Source organism: Tachyglossus aculeatus, chromosome 6 (genome assembly GCF_015852505.1).
Source record: "Tachyglossus aculeatus isolate mTacAcu1 chromosome 6, mTacAcu1.pri, whole genome shotgun sequence".
NCBI lineage: Eukaryota > Metazoa > Chordata > Mammalia > Monotremata > Tachyglossidae > Tachyglossus > Tachyglossus aculeatus.
Genome location: NC_052071.1, coordinates 48,706,299 through 48,726,725, shown reverse-complemented (window position 1 = coordinate 48,726,725; position 20,427 = coordinate 48,706,299). Strand labels below are relative to the sequence as shown.

The 20,427-nt window shown below is 52.7% G+C and overlaps 1 protein-coding gene across 1 annotated transcript in view; it reads right to left on the bottom strand.

The window, feature by feature from the left end:
• BTK (Bruton tyrosine kinase) overlaps positions 1–18,627 on the bottom strand; it is a 53,287-nt gene extending 34,660 nt beyond the window's left edge. The window contains exons 1-5 of the mRNA XM_038747961.1: positions 18,550–18,627; positions 10,079–10,258; positions 8,254–8,352; positions 2,753–2,821; positions 677–758 (exon numbers count right to left, since the gene is read on the bottom strand). Coding sequence (XP_038603889.1) covers positions 677–758; positions 2,753–2,821; positions 8,254–8,352; positions 10,079–10,258; positions 18,550–18,627 — 508 coding nt within the window. The remainder of the gene's footprint in view (positions 1–676; positions 759–2,752; positions 2,822–8,253; positions 8,353–10,078; positions 10,259–18,549) is intronic.
• Positions 18,628–20,427: the final 1,800 nt, after the last annotated feature.

The window sequence follows — 20,427 nt, the reverse complement described above, 5'->3', positions numbered from 1 at the left end:
TCATCATCATCATCATCACCACTTGTCTGCTGTGTGACCTTGGACAAGTCACTTCACTTCTCTGTGTCTCAGTTCCCTCATCTGTAAAATGAGGATTAAGACTGTGAGCCCCGCGTAGGACAACCTGACAACCTTCTCTGTACCACAGAGCCTAGAACAGTGTGTGGCACATAGTAAGCACTTAACAAATACCATCATCATCACCACTGGTCTGCTGTGTGACCTTGGGCAAGTCACTCCACTTCTCTGTGTCTCAGTACCCTCATCTGTAAAATGAGGATTAAGACTGTGAGCTCCCTGTGGGACAGGGACCGTGTCCAACCTGATTAGCTTGTCTCTACCCCAGTATTCAGTACAAATGGAGAAGCAGCGTGGCTCAGTGGAAAGAGCCCGGGCTTTGGAGTCAGAGGTCATGGGTTCAAATCCCGGCTCTGCCAATTGTCAGCTGTGTGACTTTGGGCAAGTCACTTCACTTCTCTGGGCCTCAGATCCCTCATCTGTAAAATGGGGATGAAGACTGTGAGCCCCCCGGGGGACAACCTGATCACCTTGTAACCTCCTCAGTGCTTAGAACGGTGCTTTGCACATAGTAAGCGCTTAATAAATGCCATTTAAAAAAATGCTATTAAAAAAATAACAGAAAGAGAAAGCATCCATTTTTTCAGATTGGCCTCACCGTTCTTGAGATGGTGGATCCAGCGCTTGCGTAGCTCTTCGGTGGGGGAGAAGACGTAGAGGGGCCCCTCGTCGTACACCACCTGAAAGAGGGACCACAGGAGGACCTTTAGTGCCCGCACTGGAGCCACGGCCTTAGTTGGGGTCTGCACCCGTGGCTGGGGGAACCAGTTGGGTGGTTGGGGACCCCCCAGGGCGGCCCGCTGAGTCCTCTCGGTCCAAGATGGGAAGGTCCGGCTCGCTGGCGAGCGGCTCCTCGAGCCTCCGGGACCCCCTTCCTGTCGCCAGGATTGACATCTTTCCAGTCCACAAAGCTTGGTCGCAGTATGGGGGTCTCGCTGAGTCGCCGATAACATCGTTCTAATAGTAAACTCGTTATGGGAGGGGAACGTGTCCGCCAGCTCGGTAATAGTGAGAAGCAGCGTGGCTCAGTGGAAAGAGCCCGGGCTTTGGAGTCAGAGGTCACGAGTTCAAACCCCTGTTCCGCCAGTTGTCAGCTGTGTGACTTTGGGCAAGTCACGTCACTTCTCTGGGCCTCAGTTCCCTCATCTGTACAATGGGGATTAAGACTGTGAGCCCCCCATGGGACAACCTGATCACCTTGTAACCTCCCCAGCGCTTAGAACAGTGCTCTGCACACAGTAAGCGCTTAATAAATGCCATTATTATTATTATTATTAGTGTACTCCCCCAAATGCTTAGTACAGTGCTCTGCACACAGAAAATGTTCAATAAATACCACTGATTCATGTTGCTACTAGCCAGTGAGGCCTGTTCAGTGACTTGCCCAGGATCATGTAATCAATCAATCAATCAATCAATCGTATTTATTGAGTGCTTACTGTGTGCAGAGCACTCTACTAAGTGCTTGGGAAGTACAAGTTGGCAACATATAGAAACAGTCCCTACCCAACAGTGGGCTCACAGTCTAGAAGGGGGAGACAGAGAACAAAACCAAACATATTAACAAAATAAAATGAATAGAATAGATATGTACAAGTAAAATAAATAAATAAATAAATATGTACAAGCATATATACATATAGACAGGTGCTGTGGGGAAGGGAAGGAGGTAAGATGGGGGGGATGGAGAAGGGGACAAGGGGGAGAGGAAGGAAGGGGCTCAGTCTGGGAAGGCCTCTTGGAGGAGGTCAGCTCTCAGTAGGGCTTTGATTGATTGATTGATTGATTGACTTGCCCAGGATCATGTAGAAAGTTAGAGGAGGAGGCGGGCTTGAACTTGGATCTCCTGACTCCCAGCCCTGGGCCCTACCCACCAGGCCGTGTTACCTCTTGCCCCTGAGAAGGAGGAGATGAACCAGAGACTACCACTCATGAGCAGTGTTCTCAGACAGCTTCCTTTCTGCAGAGACAGCAGTAGGACAAGAAATCTCTTCAACCGAGGCAGGGGTGGAGCTACGCCTTGTCACTCTGGCTCGGAGGAGGCCGTCCTCCCCGAGACCATAACCGGGCTCCTGCAGCTGTGGCCGTGAGCTCACAGAAATCCGCCATCCACTTCCTCTTCTACCTTTCAGTGCGGGGCTGGGGGGCCAGCTGGCCTGGAGCCGGTGGGCCGGGGAACTCACTGAGCAGAATCGCCAAATCTGACTTGATGGGTGACGGGCTGGGGCGGGCCGGGCCAACCAAGCTCATGAAGGTAAGAGATGGATGGATGGATGGATGGTTGGCTCTCTCGGAAGACTTGGCGTACTAGAGGGCTGACGGAGGACCCAGCAAGCACCGAAAATGGAACCTGGGCACGTGTGCTCCTCCGATAAATCTCCCTCCAAGAACCTACCTTCCTCTATCTCCATGCCTACCTGCATTTTGGTCATTAATATTACCCTCGCCGGTGGCTCCCATTTACCATCCTCTTCACCCCCCATGCCTCAGGCCCACATGAGCATCTCTAGACAGAGAGGCTAACTGAGCAGAAGCAGTGGGGCCCAGTGATGCCTCTATGGAGCCCCGTGAGCCCCCCAGCCCCACCTGATCCCAGCTCTGCCCATTCCCCACGCTCTGCCTGCTCTCTACAAGGCACTCCCATCAGGAGAGCGGTGCAGGGAGCATGACTCACCTGGAAGGGGTAAGGGAACCTCTCGATGATGGAGATCTGCTCCATCTCCCCGGACTCTTCTCCCTTTTTCTGCAGAGGGAAGACGGGAAGAGTGTGGCTGATGTGTGGGGAAACTGCTTTTGTCCGGCCCCCTGATCTCATGGCCAGCTGACCCCAAGTGAGACTCCACCGCAGGTCCCTCCGGCCCCCCATTTTTTCTCACCCAAAAGGGCTGGAGTCCATTTGCCTGGAACACTGTAGGGTTACTCAGGGGGGAGCCGGGGACAGAGATGTTGTGCCCCAGGCCCAAATAAGACATCCATCCCCAGGGCCAGGGCATACTCCTCTCAAAGGGGTCAGGCCTGACCCTCGAGCCCATCAGAGTTCTGTTCCAGGGCTGGGAGGGAGTGAGGAGCGAAGGGAGCAAGTCAGGATGATGCAGAAAAGAGTGGAAGATGAGGAAAAGTGGGGCTTAGTCTTGGCAGTCCTCTTGGAGATGTGCCTTCTATAAGGCTTTGGAGTAGGGGAGAATAATCGTCTGATGGATTTGAGGACAGAGGGCATTCCAGGCCAGAGGCAGGACATGGGCTAGGGGTCGGGGGCGAGATAGGTGAGATGGAGGCCCAGTGAGAAGGTTAGCACTAGAGGAGCAAAGTGTGCAGGCTGGGTTGCAGAAGAAGAGAAGTGAGGTGAGGTAATAATGTGGAAGATTTGGACAGGGAGAGCCCGACTCTGTCTCTCCTTCTGGGGCTCCCTGCGGCCGGCTCGCTTCCCGACCTATCAGCCGACCCTCAGGGGAAGTGTCCGGAGGTGCTGATGGGTCAGGAGCCCTGGATGCCAGCGCAGGAGTTTCCGACAACCAAGCACTATCCTTGAGGGGTGCCCCAAGGGCCCTGGTGTTTGACAGGGCAAGGCTGATGGGACTTTTTGGAGGCCAAATGAGGCAGGGGGCCATGCCCGCTTCCGAAGGACACAGGGGCAGAGGTAGGGGGAGGAGGGGCCCTCCAAACTTCCCGTGGAGCAGGCTTCACAGATGCCTGGCCATGGGTAGCCCCAGACGGAAATCTGGAGGCGGTTACGATCCCAGCTTGTAGGCCTCACCGAGTTGCTCTATTCTTGAGTCTGGGAGACGCCACTGGACCCTCAGAGACCTCTGATGGGCACAGGGGTGGGAATGGGAGTGGGGGCTACCCAGTTGGGCTTCTCTGGGGGACCTGAGTGACATCCCATCCTTGCAAGAAGGTTTTAAATAAATTCATCTGTTCTGTTTCTGATCTGATTGCACTTTACCTACCCCCAGTCTTTAGACTGAAAGCTCACTGTGGGCAGGGAATGCATCTGTTGATTGTTGTATTCTCCCAAGCGCTCAGTATGGTGCTCTGCATACGGTCAGCACTCAATATATACGACTGACTGACCATTCATTCATTCATCTATTCAATAATATTTATTATTAATAATATTTATTAAGCACTTACTGTGTGAAGAGCACTGTACTAAGTGCTTGGGAGAGTACTACATTACAACAATAAACAGTCCCATTCCCTGCCCACAACAAGCTTACAGTCTAGAGGGCAGACATCAATACAAATAAACTAGACTGTGAGCCCGTCTTCTAGACCGTGAGCCCGCTGTTGGGTAGGGACTGTCTCTATATGGTGCCAACTTGTAATTCCCAAGTGCTTAGTACAGTACTCTGCACACAGTAAGTGCTCAATAAATACAATTGAATAAATAAAATTACAGATATTCACACAAGTTCTGTGGGGCTGGGAGGGGCAGAAAAGCAAAGGGAGTAAGTCAGGATGAGTCAAAAAGGATGGGTAGATGAGGAAAAGCGGGGAAGGCCTCTTGGAGGAGATGGGCTTTCATTAAGGCTTTGAAGTAGGGGAGAGTAATTGTCTATCGGATTGGAGGTCAGAAGGTGGTCCAGGCCACAGGCAGGACGTGGCCTAGAGGTTGGGGGTGAGATAAGTGAAATCGAGGCACAGTGAGAAGGTAAGCACTAGAGGAGCGAAATGTGCGGGCTGGATTGTAGAAGGAAAGAAGTGAAATGAGGTAATTATTATTATTATTATATTACTATTATAACAGAGAAACAGTGTGGCTCAATGGAAAGAGCACAGGCTTGGGAGTCAGAGGTCACGGGTTCAAATCCCAACTCCACCAACTGTCAGTTGTATGACCGTGGGCAAGTCACTTAACTTCTCTGTGCCTCAGTTACCTCATCTGTAAAATGGGGATTAAGACTGTGAACCCCCCGTGGGACAACGTGATCACCTTGTATTCTCCCCAGCACTTAGAACAGTGCTTTGCACGTAGTAATTGCTTACCAAATGCCATTATTATTATTATTATTAATTATGGTATTTGTTAAGTGCTTACTATGTGCCAGGCACTGCACTAAGCACTGTGGTAGATACAAAATAATTGGATTAGATATAGTCCCTGTCCCACATGGGGCTCATAGTTTTAATCCCCATTTTAATAATAATAATAATGATGGTGATGGCATTTCTTAAGCGCTTACTATGTGCAAAGCACTGTTCTAAGCGCTAGGGAGGTTACAAGGTGATCAGGTTGTTCCACGGGGGGCTCACAGTCTTAATCCCTGTTTTACAGATGAGGCAACTGAGGCACAGAGAAGTGAAGTGACTTGCCCAAAGTCACACAGCTGACAATTGGCAGAGCTGGAATTTGAACCCATGACCTCTGACTCCAAAGCCCGGGCTGTATACACAAGGTGATAGGAGTGCTTTAAAGTCAACAGTGAGGAGTATTTGTTTGATGCAGAGGTGGATGGGCAATCGCTTTAGTTTTCTGAGGAGTGGGTTGACATGTCCTGAACGTTTTTTGTCGAAAAATGATCCGGGCAGCAGAGTGAAGTATGGACTGGAGTGGGAAAGAGACAGGAGGCAGGGAGGTCAGCAAGGAGGCTGATGCAGTAATCCAGGCAGGAGAGGATGAGTGATTGTATTAACGTGGTAGCAGTTTGGATGGAGAGGAAAGGGCAAATTTTAGCGAGGCTGTGAAGGTAGGTGGGACCGACAGGATTTAGTGATGGACTGAATATGCGGGTTAAATGGCACAGAGGAATCGAGGATAACGCCAAGGTTATCGGCTTGAGAGGCAGGAAGTGGTGCCATCTACAGTGACGGGAAAGTCAAGGGGAGGACAGGGTTTGGGTGGGAAGAGAAGGAGCTCTGTTTTGGACATTTTAAGTTTGAGGTGATGGGAGGACATCCAAGTAGAGATGTCTTGAAGGCAGGAGGAGATGCGAGACTGGAGAGAGGGAGCCAGATCAGGGCTAGAGATGTAGATTTGGGGATCATCCGCCTAGAGGTGGTAGTTGAAGTCATGGGAACAAGGGATTCGCCAAGGGAGTGGATGTAGATGGAGAATAGAAGGGGTGGGAAGCAGAGGAGAAACTCGCAAAGGAGACTGAGAATGAATAGCCACGGAGATAAGAGGAGAACCAAGAGAGGACAGAGTCAGTGAAGCCAAAGTTGGATAATTTTGCCAGGAGAAGGGGGTGGTCCACAGTATTGAAGGCTGCTGAGAGGTCGAAGGGGATTAGGATGGAGTAGAGGCCTTTGGATTTGGCAAGAAAGAGATCATTGGTGGGCTTTGAGAGAGTGGTTTCTGTGGAGTGAAGGTGATGGAAGCTAGATTGGAGGGAGTCGAGGAGAGAATTGAAGGAGGGGAATTTGAGACAGCTGGTGTAGACAATTCGCTCAAGGAGTTTGGAGAGGATTGGCAGGAAGGAGATGGGGTGATAACCGGAGGGAGCCGTGGGGTCAAGGGAGGGCTCTTTTAGGACAGGGGAGACATGGGCATGTTTGAAAGCAGTGGGGAAGAAGCCTTTGGAGAGCGAATGGTTGAAGATGACTGTTAGGGAGGGAAGAAGGGAGAGGGCTAGAGTTTTGATAAGGTGTGAAAGAATGGGGTCAGATGCACAGGTGGAGGGGGTGGCTTTTAAGGCTTTTGAGAGGAGGCAGGAGAGCTCCTCTAGAGATATTGCTGGGAAGGATGGGAGAACTGAAGATGGGGCCGGAATGGGGGGTGGACTGAGGAGGGGCAGGGCCGATTTTAGGGAGCTCACACCTGATGGTGTCAATTTTCTTAATAAAGCGGATGGCCAGGTCACTGGGGGCAAGGGACAACCCCAGCACTTAGCTTAGTGCTTGGCACAGAGTAAGCACCTCACAGAGACCAGTTATTATTATTTCCACTGGGCTTTTTAAAATTGCTATTCGTGAATGGGAGGTCTGGGATGGATCCAGAGGGAAAAGTTAGGGAACCATGACTAGTCTTCTTGTTCCTGGAAGCAGTGCTCAGTGTCAAGGTGGGAGACAAAACACTGGCCTGAATGGATCCGTGGACTGGTTTGAGATGGCGACTGCTTAGGGACTCAGCCTCCCTTGCGCTACAAAGTAAATCTCCAGCAAGTCAGTGTGCCAACCATCAGCTTAAGTGTGGTCGCGAGCTTAGTCGGGAACCCGGCTGGCAGCCCTTCTTCGTTAGCCATTAGCCAGCGCCCTGAGAAGATCTGGGTGCTTCGGAGAGGGGCCACACGGGCAAGCCCAAAGAGGAGCCAACGGGAGGCCGGCTTAGCCCACGGCTTCCCTCAGGCCGGCCTCCCTCAGAGACCATCCCCCATCTCTTTAGGAGAGGAAAGGCCTGCCTGTAGTTGTTTACGTGAGAGTTCGACATTTGACTGGCACGTTAGACAACTGACCCCCTATTTCACCGTAAGACCTCCAATCCCAAACCAGACCACCTTCATCAAGGCCCAGCCTGGGCCCTCTCTGTCATCAGCCTGTCCCCTCCGCCCCAGCTCCCTCTGTCCCAAGCCTAATACTTTCTCTCGTCCTGCCCTGGGGGTTCCCGCTTTGGCTTAGGGTTCATGTCTCTACTGAGCCACATCCCCGAGAGAACTGAGCCCCAGGAGGGGAGGGTTGGGTGGGTCTTGGCCCCAGCCAGCCAGCAGAAGATGTAAACTCGTTGTGGGCGGGAAATGTGTCTACCAACTCATTCTGTACTCTCCCAAGCGCTTAGTACAGTGCTCTGCACACAGTAAGCGCTCAGTCAATACGATTGAATGAATGAATGAATGCTCTACACAGAGGAAATGCTCAATAGATACGATTGATTGATTGGAGATGGGAGAATCCTTTTCCTGCCCTCATTACCGGGCCATCTCAGCTCCTAGGCCTCCCCCAGAGCAGACTCATCATCCCCAGGCTGCCAAGCAGGGCTGCCACTCCCCACCCCACTGGGGGACAGAGGTCCCCCACCTCCCGGGTGCAGCTGGATGGTCCCCGGCTCCCTCAAACGTCCACCACTCTGGCCCCCCTCCCAAGCCCATCACGGTCTGGATGGCCCAGCGTTGGGCCTACATCCCGCAGCTTATTGGAACAGATTCCAAGAGGCAGCCATTCCCCGCTGCACCCTCCCTGCTCCCGGCCGAACACTCCCCACTCCCCGCTTCCCGCTCTCCACCCCAGCCCTTCCTCGCTCACCGGAATCTGCCGCTCAGGGGGAGGGTTGTTTTCGGGAACCACCGTTTCCACGCAGGTGATCTTCTCGATGTCCACCGAGCCCTTCTTACTGCCGCGCCGCTGGGAGACAGCAGGAGGGCCCTACTGAGAGCTCACCTCCTCCAGGAGGCCTTCCCAAACTGAACCCCCCCTTTTTCCTCTCCGCTTCCTCATCCTCCTCCTCCCCTCCCCATCACCCCCCCCGTCCTACCCCCTTCCCCTCCCCAGAGCACTTATATATATTTGTACATATTACCCTATTTATTTTATTTGTACATATTTACTATATTTGTTTTATTAATGATGTGTATACCACTAAAACTAGTTATTCTGATGGTACTGACATCTGTCTACTTGTTTTGTTTTGTTGTCTGTCTCCCCCTTCTAGACTGTGAGCCCGTTGTTGGGCAGGGACCGTCTCTATATGTTGCCAACTTGTACTTCCCAAGTGCTTAGTACAGTGCTCTGCACACAGTAAGCGCTCAATAAATACGATTGATTGATTGATTAGTGATGTGTATACCACTAAAACTATTTATTCTGATGGTATTGACACCTGTCTACTTGTTTTGTTTTGTTGTCTGTCTCCCCCTTCTAGACTGTGAGCCCACTGTTGGGTAGGGACTGTCTCTATATGTTGCCAACTTGTACTTCCCAAGTGCTTAGTACAGTGCTCTGCACACAGTAAGCTCTCAATAAATACGATTGATTGATTGATTGATTGATTAATGCTGGCTCTGTCACTTGCTTGCTGGGTTATCATGGGTGAGTCTCAACTTCTCTGCGACTGCTTCCTCAGCTGTAAAATGGGGATACTTGTTCTCCCTCTTAGACTGTGAACCCCATGAGGGAACGGAGACTGTGTCCGACCTAATTAACTTGGACTGACCCCAGCGCTTAGAACGGTGTTTGACACATAGTAAGCGCTTAACAAATACTATTTAAAAGAAATGGCTTACAGGACTGGAAAGGCATTTGGGGAGATCCCAGGCTGAGGAGTTGATTCTAGTGCTAATGGCTTGCGCAGCACCCCTCACGCTCTCTAGTCCCTGTCGGTTGGGTCCCCGCTAGGGCCCAAGGGTGACGAGCAACTAGACGGACGGCGAGTCTCATGAGGCAAAGTGCATATGCGGCTTTGCCCGTGAACTCAGGCCTAGTGTTTTCAAAGCAGGGCTCTGTCCACTAGCCGGTACTGGAATGAGCTTAACTCACCTGCCATGCCCACTATTATCATTATTATTATATTTCTTATTATTTTGTTAATCCCTTATTATGTTCCCACCACTGTACTGGGATAGATGCAAGTTAATCCAGTTGGACACAGTCCCCATCACACGTGGGCCTCACAGTCTAAGTAGGAGGGAGAACAGGTATTGAATCCCCATGTGACGGATGCAGGAACTGAGGTAAAGAGCAGGTAAGAGACTTGCCCAGAGTGACACAGCGGGCAAGTGGCAGAGCCAGGATTAAAACCCAGGCCTGTGCTTGTCACCTGCATTCAGTACATATTCAATATATATGATCACTGGCTCTGGTCCCATCTCTAATCCCTCTTCCCTCTTCCACTGACCCTGGCCCAATTTCAGTCTTCTCCCCATCACCCTCTCCCCATGCTCCCCCACCATCCCCAACATGCTGGCCTCTCTGGAGAAGATTGGCCTTCTTCACCCTTCAGAGGCTACAGACTCTTCAAGGGACGGAGCCCATCGTTCATTCAGTGGTATTTCCTGAGCAGTATGGCGGAAGAGAACGGTGAAGAACAGGTTCCCCTCCACCTCCCCCACCAGTCCGCCCCGTGGAGACTCACCCCACGGTCAAAGTCATACTCATAGTAGGAGAGTTTGTTGGTGGTCAGGAGGAAGAGTCGCTTCTTGAAGTTCAGAGGGGAAGTCTTCTTCTTCTGCTGGGACCGCTTCAGAAAGATACTCTCCAGGATCACACTAGCCATGGCTTCCTCCTCCGGGGGCTCGTCTGTGTGCTGGGGATGCTGGGACACGGGGCAGGGGGCTCTGTGAGGGCCCGGGGGTCACCAGGTCTCCCCACACCTCTCTTCACCCCCACTTAACCCCCTGTCTTCAGTAGCCACACCAGTGGAACCAGTAGCAGGTTAGAGAGCCCTCCGCTTCACGCCACTGGAGCCGGTCATTGGTCAGAGACCAATTGGTCATGCTGCTGCCCGGATTGTGTTTGTCCAGAAACGCTCTGGGCACGTTACTCCCCTCCTCAAAAATCTCCAGTGGCTACCAATCAATCTGTGCATCAGGCAGAAACTCCTCACCCTGGGCTTCAAGGCTTCCTTCCTCTCCCCCTCGTGCCCCTCTCCATCCCCCCCATCTTACCTCCTTCCCTTCCCCACAGCACCTGTATATATGTATATATGGTTGTACATATTTGTTACTCTATTTATTTATTTATTTATTTTACTTGTACATATCTATTCTATTTATTTTATTTTGTTAGTATGTTTGGTTTTGTTCTCTGTCTCCCCCTTTTAGACTGTGAGCCCACTGTTGGGTAGGGACTGTCTCTATATGTTGCCAACTTGAACTTCCCAAGCGCTTAGTACAGTGCTCTGCACACAGTAAGCGCTCAATAAATACGATTGATGATGCTGATGATGAGAGAGCGCACTGCTTCCCCTTTCTGCCACCTCTCATCCCATCAGAGACCATCGCCAGGTGGGACAACAACAGCCACCGGGGAGTTCAGACACGAGGGCATTTATATTCAAAAATTCAAGCACCAACCAGCGGAACTGATTGAGCTCTTACAGAGTGCTGTACTAAGAGTTTGGGAGAACCAAACACCATAGAGCTAGGAGACGCGATCCCGGCCCTCAAGGAGCTTACGGTGAAGCGGCTCTGTGTAAAGTACTTGGGGGCTGAGAGGAGTGACCTTTTTTGCATTTACAGCTGGACGAGGCTCAGGACCGGCTTCCCGAATGCTACTTTTCCCAGCATCTCCAAGGCACCAGGTGCTCCCTAACCCTGACATTGGTGACTCTGGGGCTGCCTCCCTTGTAGCTTGGCAGGCCCCAAGTCGACCGAGGGCCCTGGGGGGCATTTTGGTGTGGGGGGCCCCTCTTCTTCTGCACCAGCCTCTTCCTGGGGCGTCTGTAGCCGGGGTCTGTCGGCAGAAATAGACTTAGAGGGGCCCACCCCTCAACCCCCTCCCAGAGGAGATTTTGCAGGTGGCAGGACTTTAAGGAGGCTGAATTTGGACTTTCAGTTATCAGTTTCCTGGAGAGTAGGGCTCGTTTTCCGCGCCGGGCCCCAGCAGGAGCTGTGTGAGGGTCTCGCGGGGCCCAGAGCTCTGCACCTGGGCAGGACGACAGTGCAACTTAAACCAGCCCTCAGGCGGCCCTGCTCTTTGGGCCTCTGGGGAGGGAAGGGGCTCCGAAAGGAGGCCTTGAGGCTTTGAGGTCATGGACTAGGATTTGACCCAGGTGGGCTCTCCAGGCTAAAAACGGTGGAGAGCCAGATTTTTTTTTCTTTTAATGGTATTTGTTAAGTGCTTACTGAGGGAAAGGCACTGTACTAAGTGCTGGGGTAGATACTAGTTAAGTTCCTGTCCCACATGGGGCTCAGAGTCTTAATCCCCATTTTCCCACATTCATTCATTCAATCGTATTTATTGAGCGCTTACTGTGTGTAGAGCACTGTACTAAGCGCTTGGGAAGTACAAGTTGGCAACATATAGAGACGGTCCCTACCCAACAGCGGGCTCACAGTCTAGAAACAGCAGGCTCACAGAGTCTTAATCCCCATTTTACAGATGAGAGAATTGAAGTGACTTCCCCAAGGTCACACAGCAGACAAGTGGCGGAGCCGGGATTAGAACCCAGATCCTTCTGACTCTCAGGCCTGTGTTCTAACCACCAGGCTTCCACCCACCCCGAATGGAGAAGGGGCAAAGAGGGAGTTCCCCAGACTGGTGACCCCTGGGGCAAAGACCCATCTCCCTGCTGTGCTTTGGGCACTGATGCCAACTTGTACTTCCCAAGCGCTTAGTACAGTGCTCTGCACACAGTAAGCGCTCAATAAATACGATTGATGATGATGATGATACGGGGTCCTCGGGTCATGAAGATCCGGGGGCTGAGCCCAGGAGTCAGCAGGGGAGCGGCCTGGCTCCCCTCTGCCTGTCCTTCGGGGCAGCTGGTCAGGGGCAGCCGGGCCACAGAGAAAAGAGGACCGGTGCGGCCTTCTCTCCTTTCATCTGAACCTAAGTAATGAGCGTCCCTGGCCCAGAAAGAATGGCACTAAAGAATGCAGGGAGTGTGCTTAACACAGAGTAAGCACTTCAGAATACCATACTTGCTGTTATTATTATTATTATTATTATTATCATTATTTTATTCCAAGAAGAAGCTCAGGTTGGGGGAAATTGGGTTCTAGTAACCCCTGATTCAGCAGGAACAACTAGATTGGGGGGTGGATGGTTCCAAGGTACCGCCATGACTGACATACTAAGCTACCAATTCCCAAATCGTTGTTCTGCCTGCCGCTAGTGGAAGGCTTTGGATCCTAGCCGCCCCTGCTATTTTCCCGAATTAAGTGCTGTAGGTCTGCCGAAACAAAAGCACCGTTTGGAACCGTCAGGAAGAGGCTGGGAAGTGGAACAGGATGGTGCCCGGCCATCTCCTCCTCTGTCATATCTACTGGCGCAACCCATGGGCCGACGCAGGGAGTTTGAAGTTTCCTCGGCTCTTCCGTTGGGTGGAGACGCAGGTTGGAGCAGAACTGGGCGTTCTCTCCACCAGGCCCCACTCCCCGTAACCCAGATCTCGCACGGGCCCCTCAACAAACTACAAATGTGGCTCACTCTTCCTCCCGGCAAGGTTGTCGGCCTCATCTCTCTCAGTATTACTCTCCATCCTTGGTCAGCGAGGAAACCGAGGCCCAGAGAGGCAACCGGCACCACAGTGCCGTACCAGACCCAGGACCCAGGAGTACAGCTAGGACTGTCTGTTTCCACGAAAATCCTGAATAATGCTGAGGTGTGTGATCCAGGCTCCGTGAGTGTTTTTAAAATCCTGACTCCAAAGACCCCCCTAACAGCCACATCTTATTTGCCCAACCTGCTCTCTTTGCCGGGCAGTGATAATAAGAATAATAACTGTGGTATTTGTTACGCACTTAATATGTTCCAGGCACTGTGCCAAGCTGGGGTTGATATAAGGGAAGCGGGTTGGACACAGTCCCTGTCCCACACAGGGCTCCCAGTCTCCATCCCCATTTTACAGATGAGGTAACTGAGGCATGGAGAAGTTAAGTGACCGGCCCAGTGTCGCAAGGCAGAAAAGTGGCAGAGCTAGGTCCTTCTGACTTCCAAGTCAATGCCCTATCCACTAGGCCATACTGCTTCTCTAGTTTCTCTAATTTGGACTTTGGCCAGGCCGTGACTGGCCCGACTCCTAGCCCCTTGCTCTATCATCATCATCATCATCAATCGTATTTATTGAGTGCTTACTATGTGCAGAGCACTGTACTAAGCGCTTGGGAAGTACAAATTGGCAATATATAGAGACAGTCCCTACCCAACAGTGGGCTCACAGTCTAAAAGGGGAGACAGAGAACAAAACCAAACATGCTCTATCCGTTAGGCCATACTGCCACGGATGGTGCCTACTCAGTAGGCCCCACGTGGTCCTCCCCCCTAGGTCAATCAAGCAAGCAATGGTATTAATTGAGCTCTTCATGCGTGCAGAGCACTGTACTAAGCATTTGGAAGAGTATAGTATAACAGAGTTGGTAGACACGTTCACATCACCAAGTTTGTAAGCCGGTGTCTTCGTCCCGAATTGAGTCCTCTGCAATGTGATCAACTCTCTGTTCTCACCAAGTCAAGCAGAGCTGGCGATTGGAGCCAGAGGAGACATAATAATTGCCACACTTGTTAGGCCACCCACAGTACTAAGTGCTGGGGTAGAGAAAAATAATCCGGTTGGACCCAATCCCCGGACCATACGGGGCTCAAAGGCTAAGGGGGCGGGAGAACAGGGATTGGATCCCCATTTTCCAGACGAGGAAACTGAGGTCCAAGTGAATTAAGGTACTTGCCCAAGGTCACCCAGCTGATCCGTAGAATAATCAACCGGTTACTTAGTCTATTCCATTTTCCGGCAGCGACTCAGTTTGGTTCGTTCTAAATGACGGAGCAGGGAAAGCCCAGCTCGGGGTTCTCCTGTGGCCCCGGTTCCCTCCGGATGGACTGCCTGGTTTAAATAGCCTCTCTGACCGACGGGGCTTATGGCCAATCAGAGGTGCTTCCTCCATCCTGATTCAGCCCAACGCCGGCCCCTCGCAACCCCAAAGATAGTCACCTACCCATAAATAGTTATCACATCATTATTAGCCCACCACAGGAACTGCCAACTCACCTACCCCGAAACAGCTCCTCTATTTTCCCAGTCTAAGCAGTCCTCCCGCATCACAGCCCAAGAACTAAAATTCGAGAAAACAAAAGAGCTTTCAAATCATTTTGGTGGCTCGCCTGCCTCGAAGGACGGGGAGCGTGAACAGAGACCTCCTGGGCTTGTACTTTTTACATCAGAAGGAGCTGAGCAGCAATCTTGGGGTGTACACCCTCCAGATATTTCCCATTCTGTAGCCGGAGAACCCGGGAATGGGGCAGTCTGGGTCAGGAAGTGGGCTGGCCTGGGGTCAGGAGGACCTGTCTCCCGTGGAAATATTGAATGTAGAACATTCGCCGGAGTTTGGAAGGCTTAAGGGGGTCTTAGCCGAAGGAGTCTTTCCCCCCGGCTCCCTTGGCCATAGCTCACTTTGGGCCTTGAATCCGGGTTGAGGAACTTGGGAAAGGCTGGTATTGCCAGCCTTTTGAGGATACCGATCCCGGCTAGGGCCAGACCAGCCGGGATTGTGTTTTTTTGTCTCGTTACAGAGGCAGCCTCGATTTCTATGGTGGGAACGAGCTGGGGTAGGGCCTGGGAGAGGAGCATCGTTCCACAGCGGCTGCTGCCCACTTTCCACGGAAGCACCGAGAAGAGCCGGGAGCTGTGCCACGCCCGGTGGCGTTGGGAATCTTCTCCCATCCCACCCCACCGGGGCAGGTGGGAACTCCCTCCCCATCCCTCTCCCTCTGGATTCCTCAAGGCTTGGGAGAGCACTCCCAGGTTTCTTCTCCCTAAACACTAATCCATCCAGGAGCGTGAGAGCGGAGGCGTTTCCTGCTTTCTGCGTGTTTGTGTGTGCGTGGGGGTCATCTGGGAGCCGGAGCCTGACAGCAGCCCCCGGGGGGGGCTTTTCGAGGAAGACTCTTATTTCCTAACAGCGGCAGCAGCAGCGGCCTGCAGAAGAAAGTCAACCACAAAAGAAACACGCCCAGGACTGACCCAGCTTTACACCCTGAGGTGTTGTTGAGGGGGCGGAAGCTTCATGAGTGTCGGTCGCGCGTACATGTGTGATCTGTGATCTGGCCACGTACGGTACCTGCAGAGAGATGGGCAGGGAAGGGCCGGAGCCAAACACACACCTACATGCATACGGACCGAAAACCTCCGGGATTATTTTCCTGTTTCGAATGGCTTAATCCTGAGCCCTCACCCACTCTAGCCCCTTCCTTAATAGACTCCCCAATTTCTCTCCCTCAACTCGGGTTCCAGGCTCAAAGTGAGCTATGGCCAAGGGAGCCGGGGGGAAAGACTCCTTTGGCTAAGACTCACTTAAGCCTTCCAAACTCCGGCGAATGTTCTGCATTCAATATTTCCACGGGAGACAGGTCCTCCTGACACCAGGCCGGCCCACTTCCTGACCCAGACTGCCCCATTCCCGGGTTCTCCAGCTACAGAATGGGCTTCTGCCCTTCCTCTAATAATAATGATGGCATTTGTAAGCACTTACTATGTCCAAAGCACTGTTCTAAGCGCTGGGCGGATACAAGGTGATCAGGCTGTCCCACGGGGGGCTCACAGTCAATCCCCATTTTACAGATGAGGTAACTGAGGGCCAGAGAAGTAAAGTGACTTGCCCAAAGTCACACAGCTGACAATTGGCGGAGCCGGGATTTGAACCCATGACCACTGACTCCAAAGCCCGGGCTCTTTCCGCTGAGCCATGCTGCTCCTCTAGACTGTAAGCTCATTGTGGGCAGGGAATGTGTCTGTTCATTGTTATATCGTAAACCCCGAGTGCTTAGTACAGAGCTCTGCACACAGTAAGCGCTCAATAAATACAATTGACTGTCTGACTGACTTCCGGCAAATGCCTCGCTAGCCCACTGGGAGCCCTTGTGGGCAGGCAATGTGTCTGTTCATTGTTATATTGTACTCTCCTGAGTGCTTAGTACAGTGCTCTGCACACAGTAAGCACTCAATAAATACAATTGACTGTCTGACTGACTCCCTGCAAATGCCTCGCTAGCCCACTGGGAGCCCAAGCCTGAAAGGGAGAAGCGGGAAACTGAGTCAAGTCCAATCAAAAGTGGCAGGAATATAGCCCATCTAAGAATCCAGAAGCTCATCCAGTAAATTTCTGGAGAGCTACCAGGGGCTGCTACGTTCAGTAGGAGGTCACTGTCCCCTGTCCCCTAGGGACAGCTCAAGCCGGGCTGCTACCGGTGACTGAGTAATAATAATAATAATGGTGGCATTTATTTAGTGCTTACTATGTGCAAAGCACTGTTTTAAGCACTGGGGAGGATACAAGGTGATCAGCCAGGAGTAGCCAGGGGGACCACTGAACTTCCTCTCTTCCCTGGGCACCTCAGAGGCCAATGTTAGAGGAAAGGTCCCGGGAAAGGGGCAAGCATTCATTCGTTCATTCAATCGTATTTCTTGAGCGCTTACTGTGTGCAGAGCACTGTACTAAGCGCTTGGGAAGTACAACTCGGCATCATACAGAGACGGCAGATCAGAGTTTGGATACAGAGGTCTTTCCACTGACCCCCTAACACAGGGAATGAGAGGACTCCCTCCCGGGAGACACAATCACAAGCAGCTGATCGCACAGGGGGAGACTGAGACAGAAGGGAACCAAGGGAAATAGAATAATAATCATTATATGCCAGGCACTATACTAAGCGCTGGGATAGATACAAGCAAATCGGGTTGGAGACCGTCTACGTCCCACATCGGGTTCACAGTCTTAATCCTCATTTTACATATGAGGTGACTGAGGCCCAGAGAATGGAAGTGACTTGTCCAAGATCACATAGCAGATTGGGATTAGAACCCAGGTCCCACCTTGTATCCCCCCAGCGCTTAGAACAGTGCTTTGCACATAGTAAGCGCTTAACAAATGCCATTATTATTATTATTATTCTGACTCCTGGGCCTGCACTCTATCCGCTGGGCCATCCTGCTCCTCAATAGCCTGTTGGCATCCCAGATGACCGACCCGAGGAGTCCTTTGTGAAACCCAAAGGCTGGGTCACTCAGTCAATAGCATGGAGTGAGTACTCCCATGGGTTACAGAGTGCTACACTAAGCGCTTAGGAGAACACAGCAAAATCAGCAGGCGAGATCCCTGTCCTCAAGAAGCTGCCATTCATTCATGCATTCATTCAATCGTATTTATTGAGCACTTACTGTGTGCAGAGCACTGTACTAAGCGCTTGGGAAGTACAAGTCGGCAACGCATAGAGACGGTCCCTACCCAACAGCGGGCTCACAGTCCAGAAGGGCCAAGCTGGCTGGAGAGGCCTGGAGTATTTTTGCCCCAGCTGGGGACCCTCTGGCCAGGGCCAAGACCCCATGGGCCTCCCTCCCCAGAGACACTTGCATACCCCCTCCATACTCCATCGCTTCCTCCTCTCTGTAATGTATTGCAGCGACTCTCCCCTGCTGAATTGCAACCTTCCTGAGGGCAAGGGTCACATCTACTAACTCGCGTACTCTCCCAAGCGCTTAGTACAGCGTCCTCTGCACCCAGTAGAGACTTGGTCATCTAGACGGGGGATTGTCCAGGGCCGTGTCGGTGACGGTGATGGCAGAGACTGCTCCAGTGCAGCGGCCTCTTCCCAGATCACCCGATCATTTCTGCTCTAGCCGCCTTTCCCATGCACTGGGCTACTTTCTCACGCTTCCCCCTCACCCCCACCACACCCAACCCGTTACTGTCAGCTTGAAACCATTTTCCTTTTGGCCCGCCGTACAAGGGGGTTGCCACAAATGTTGTCGAGGTGGCCGGCAGCAAACCCTTCTCTCCTCCCCAGTTACACCTAGGCCTGCCTCTGCTCTGCTTCCTCCTCCTCCGCCCTCCTCTCCGGCCCCGGACACTCCAGCCCCTGCGACACGGCCACGAGGGGAGAAGCCTCTACCTTCAGCCGGAGCATGTGAGCAATGGCTACCATTAGGGAGCAGTCGGGCGAGCTCTCCTCCTCGTCTTCCAGGGACATTCCAGTGGGAGGAGAGGGCAGGAGGCCACGGCGGGATGGAGGCTCCAGCGCCCGCCTGTGTGGTGCAGGGGACTGCCTCGGACTCGCCTGACCCTCACGGACGTGGGGCAGTAAAACGGGGCCTACATACTCGGCGGCCCTAGGACCGTAGGGCTCCGTCTCGGCTTCAACAGGGCATTTGAGCTCATCCTTTCCCTCCACCGTGCCAGCTTCACCATTCCTCAGCTCCACAACTCCACAGTTCCACAGTTCCTCAGCTCTGCAGCTTTTCAGCTCCACACCTTCCCAGTTCCTCAGCACTACAGCCCCTCAGCTCCACAGCTCTACCCTAGGTGTTCCACGAGCTTCCCACTAGCCTTCCTTCAGAGTTTCCCCGACTCCGTCTGCTCATGACCTCCCCGTTGTCATCAAAATGAAAGCGCAGGGGTTCTGGGGGTGTTGGTTTCCCTCCTGCCTGCTGCCTTTCCTTCCTGCTAACATGACGCTTCGGTTATCTGCCCCCAGATGAAAGCTGAGCCGCTAGACAACGGGCTAAGCCCCACAGCCCCTGCTCTGGTGTCAGAACCAACAAACTCATGCGTCTCACTCACGTGTCTGGTGGCCCTGACATCCTGACGATCGGCTTTGGGGAGGGGACAGGGCTGGCCCGACCCATGGGCGGTAGGAAGACGGTGGTGGGGCGGAGGGGAGGAGGCGAGCCGGTCCACGGACCACCTCCGGCCCAACCAACGATCCCAATCATCATGGGGTGGGTAGAGAGCAGAAGACCCTGCCCAGAAAAGCCCCAAGGGCAAGCCACGTTTTGCAGAAACTCCGTGGGACCGAGGGCCATCATTTCGGCTCTGGCCGTTGCCCACAAGCTTTTCCCTGTGGCTGAGTCCAGATAGGCTGCGGGGGAAGTGATGGATGCTGTGGTCAGGGGCTCAGAGCAGCTGTTGGAGCTCGGGACAGCGAGTGAGCTGGACGCCGCTATCGTCCAGTCTCTCCAGCTGCTGAGGTCAGGTCCTGGGATTCCACCTGTGGACTGCTTCTCTCTCCTTGGCTTGGACTCGGGGAAGGGCCCGGGGCGGCGGTGGACGCGAGGAGAAAGTCGGCTAGGGATTCAAGGGACGACTCGGCAAGTTTGCCTCCAACATCCGAGCATTCGCGATGGTTCTTAGGTTTTCAGCAGGGTAGAATTTAGCCATTTTTCAGCTACTCTGGGATGGGGCCAAAAAGTCTTCCTCTCCCATCCCAGGCCCCCGTCCCCCCCACCCACACATTCAGTCAGGTACCATCCCATCCCACTGGGTGAGCACGCAGCCTAACATGAGAAAGTCACACGCACCATTTTGTGGAAGAGCCTATCTCTAAGGTCGCCTTGGAAAAGAGCGGTGGTGCCGCCATCTTGGAGAAGGGCCAAGTGGCGCTGCCATCTTTGAAATATCTTAAGTGGTTTCCCATGCCACGCAGCAACCCGAGGGGTCCACTCGACTAGCTTTCCCTTTGTAGCCATCCTGGTTTTCAGATGCAATCTCACCTGTGGGACTAAGTGGATTCCGTGTCTGACTTTGGCCTTCCTCTCTCCATTTCTAGGGTGGTCACCGGGCCGCCCGCCCACCTTGTCCTTCCTCCCGCAGTGAGCTTGCCAAGTCCCGATTCTCATCTTCTCTTCTCTGTCCCTACTCCCGTCCAGCTGCTCCACTTTGCCAACACTAGCCGGCTGTTCCGGACCCCATTTTCCACCATCTCCTGCCCCAACTCTCCAGATTGCCCAGAATTTTGGTCATTCAGTGGTAGGAGAGTGGAGCCAATAAAGCT